The sequence below is a fragment of the Rhagoletis pomonella genome, unplaced genomic scaffold (genome assembly GCF_013731165.1).
Source record: "Rhagoletis pomonella isolate Grant_MI unplaced genomic scaffold, Rhpom_1.0 Rhpom_scaffold_00005, whole genome shotgun sequence".
Classification (NCBI taxonomy): Eukaryota; Metazoa; Arthropoda; class Insecta; order Diptera; family Tephritidae; genus Rhagoletis; species Rhagoletis pomonella.
In genome coordinates this window covers 25601729-25604969 of record NW_023458559.1, presented here as the reverse complement: position 1 = coordinate 25604969, position 3241 = coordinate 25601729, and the positions used below count along the sequence as shown (strand labels likewise).

Here is a 3241-nt window from a genome sequence, read left to right as displayed (position 1 = left end):
AAAAAAACTTGTGTTCAAAAACAAAAAATTGTATGTATGTATATATGTATGTTCCCTATGTATGTATGTATGTTAATAGCACATCTTTAGCGGGCTTAATACATGCTAACTAAATCATGCAGGTAATAGTTAACCTAAAATAAGTATAAAAGCCGAGAGTACCAAAAACATTATATGAATTGACACCCTACAAGTGAACTTACTAATAACCGGTTTGTAGTTAGCTGAAAATAAACTGACCTTTTTTGCGACGTCATCATGTAAAAGTAGTCACTTGAAAGCATTGTAACGTAGTCGAGGCGTAGTCTCCCCTAGTTGAAAGAAAGTGAACTTATAGTGCATTTATATTTAGTTGAATTCCCTACAGGGTACTTTAATTCGTTTTATTGGCTTGCATTTTATTGTCTAACAATTTTTTTTTTGTTATTTTCCTTATTCACGTTTCGTTTTCGCAGAGGTGATTACCAGTAGTAACTCTGTTATTCATCATTCAAACTCAACTTATTTATTTCTATTGGAAGAATTTTAGTATTTGATAAATTTATAATTTCTACTTTTATTTATTTACATATTAAAACAGTTTGTTTTAGTTAGTTCCATTTTTATTGTACTTGCTTCACTTACTTTTCCTTGGTATAAACGTCATAAACCAATCGCACTATTATTACCCACTTTTTTCTTACTTAGCTACTATTTTATTTGCGCGCCGCCTAATTAGTAAATCCGTTCAGGTTCTCAACACATCGCCAACTAAATCCGATCAAACCAAATTTTTTATTCACAAACCATTGACAGTGATTTTCGAATGCGTCAACGCTTACCCGCTTCATTGCCAGAGGTTTTTCAATTGTCGGTTTTTGCGATTATTATTGCCGTTTTTTTTGTTTTGCAAAGAGAGGAAGCAGTGCTGATTAAAATGTTTATGTACTTATACACTGGAAACTCAATAAGTTGAAAATTGCAATAACGAGTAGTATAGTTCGATATTTTGCCTTACAACTCATCGGCCAAAAAGTTTCGTAAATTCTTTTAGTCGTTTGCTTCTGAATACATTTCAGTAATTCGCAATATTTGTCTTTGATACCTTATAAATTGCAATTACCGAATTGGAAAAAACGGAAGCTTCTCTTTTTAAATTTTGCTACAAATTTAAAAAGTCGCTGACTCGTAATACTTGGATAGCAACCCAGCAAAGAAATATGGAATCGCGGCTCTAGAAGCTATTACGGGGAATGCAAAGTCGCCTTCAAGCCATTACCCCCAACGACACGCCCTTCTAATGCCTACTAGAAGCGAAAGAGGCAGCGCTTACCAATTTTGTTTGGATTCCGCATCAGTTTCTAAGGTAATGTTTTTTTTTTTTGCTTGGAAGTTGTCGAGCTTCCACCCTGTAGTTCTGCTGGAGTTTTGCTGATGACTGGTGCTGGTGATTCCATGCATTACCGATTGTCAGGCAATTCGGTAGCAACTTCAGCATTGCTCGTTAGGCAATGCGCTAGCGATTAGTAATCGCCACTTTTGCACCAGGTAATCGCTAACGAAAGGACAAACCACGCGCACCGCTCGGTACGCTTCAATGACATTGCAATGCTAAATTCGTTAGGCAAAGGAATTGGTATCGCTAATATCGGATGACCACAGCGACCGGATTCCAGCATTCGCTATAGCTAATTTTGATCGCTAAAAATCTCCAAAATAATAGCAGCCGCGCTTAACAACATGCAACATCTAGGTACATGCCCCTCATACTGGCGGCTTTGGTAGATTACACATTGGTTCCGTTACTTTTCCATGTTGCGTGCTTTTAGGCCACACTGATTTTCCTTTGAGAATTTTGGCGATGAAAATGTAGCCTAGCGATTGTCAGAATCCCATTGCAGTACTCACTACTGGCGGGCCAGCGAAATCATTAGTGGTAGCCAGGCGGGTACTAGTCACAAAAATTGCGACACCAATTTTTTTGCCTAAAGAATTTATCATGGCAATGTCATTGAAGCGTACCGAGCGGTGCGCGTGGTTTGTCCTTTAGCTAGCGATTACCTGGTATAAAAGTGGCGATTACTAATCGGTAGCGCATTGCCTAACAACCAGTAATGCACAAAATCGCTAAATTTTGATATTTTCAATACGGGCATCGCATAACCTGTCGCTAGCGAATTACTTACAGCGCACTGTATGTTTTATGAAGGCATCTAGTACCGGGACTCGGGATCCCGATTTGAAGAAGTACATGAATGGTCAGAATCACGAAAAAATTCGAACTTTGACAGATCATATCTCCACAGAAAAAAAATCCTCGAATTCGTGTTAGCTTGTTTCATGTATAGAACCCATAAAAAAATTTGAAGCGAATTGGAGACATGACATCATATTTTTTTACGAAATCCGTCCGACTTGTATATGAATATACTTAAGAATATATACATATGTATGTTTTGGTGTACTAATATTACTACACATATATATATAAAAATAAATACTATATGTGAGTGTAAAGATGATCTCCTATTTTTTACTTTTTGTAAAAATGACTGCGACTGTAATATGAATGAATTTCAATTCCATAGGTTTTAGTTTATTCAGTTTGTAATTAGCTTTTTAAACTTATATAAAATAAAGACATTTATATCTCCTTGCTTAACACAAATTTGGTTTTTATTTCTAGTATTCGCACTAAAGAAAGACCCCAAAACTAGTTTGTTAGCATATTTTAATTAATGGTAGTAATATCCCGAAAAACTCCGGGATCCCGGGATTACCACTTTAAGATCCCGAAATCCCGGGATTCAAAAAATGGTCCGGGATTGGATGCCTTAGTTCATATATTGTATATGTATGTATGTGCACATCTATACACATCTATTCAATTTGATTGTTATGCCGGTTGCAATCGGGAATTCCTTCTGTTCTCATTTAATTGTTCCTAGATTTTTTAAGATATTAATGTGGCTGCGCGTTAATTATTTCGTTTCTCTAGCTTCCACCTTTTATTATTTATAGTGCGATATCATCTTCACTCTACAGATTATTAGTAATTGTTTTGCTTTTATTTTCGAAGAACTACAGTGGTCCTAGATTACATTTACGATTATTTCATCTTTAGGTCCAATAGCAATAAAATAATTATAATAAAAAAGAAAGAGCATACTTAGACGATCTATTGTACTGGTAATAATAATAATAATATATAGACTTGAATATTTGTTAGGTTGTTGGGCGATTATAGCCGATTAGATTTTCC

General features: G+C 35.5%; 1 protein-coding gene across 1 annotated transcript in view; it reads right to left on the bottom strand.

Moving 5' to 3' along the window:
* LOC118738799 (proclotting enzyme-like) overlaps positions 1-875 on the bottom strand; it is a gene marked incomplete in the record, with an annotated part of 90879 nt that extends 90004 nt beyond the window's left edge. The window contains 2 exon segments of the mRNA XM_036469786.1: positions 241-311; positions 625-875. Coding sequence (XP_036325679.1) covers positions 241-284 — 44 coding nt within the window.
* Between the last annotated feature and the right edge of the window lie 2366 nt (positions 876-3241).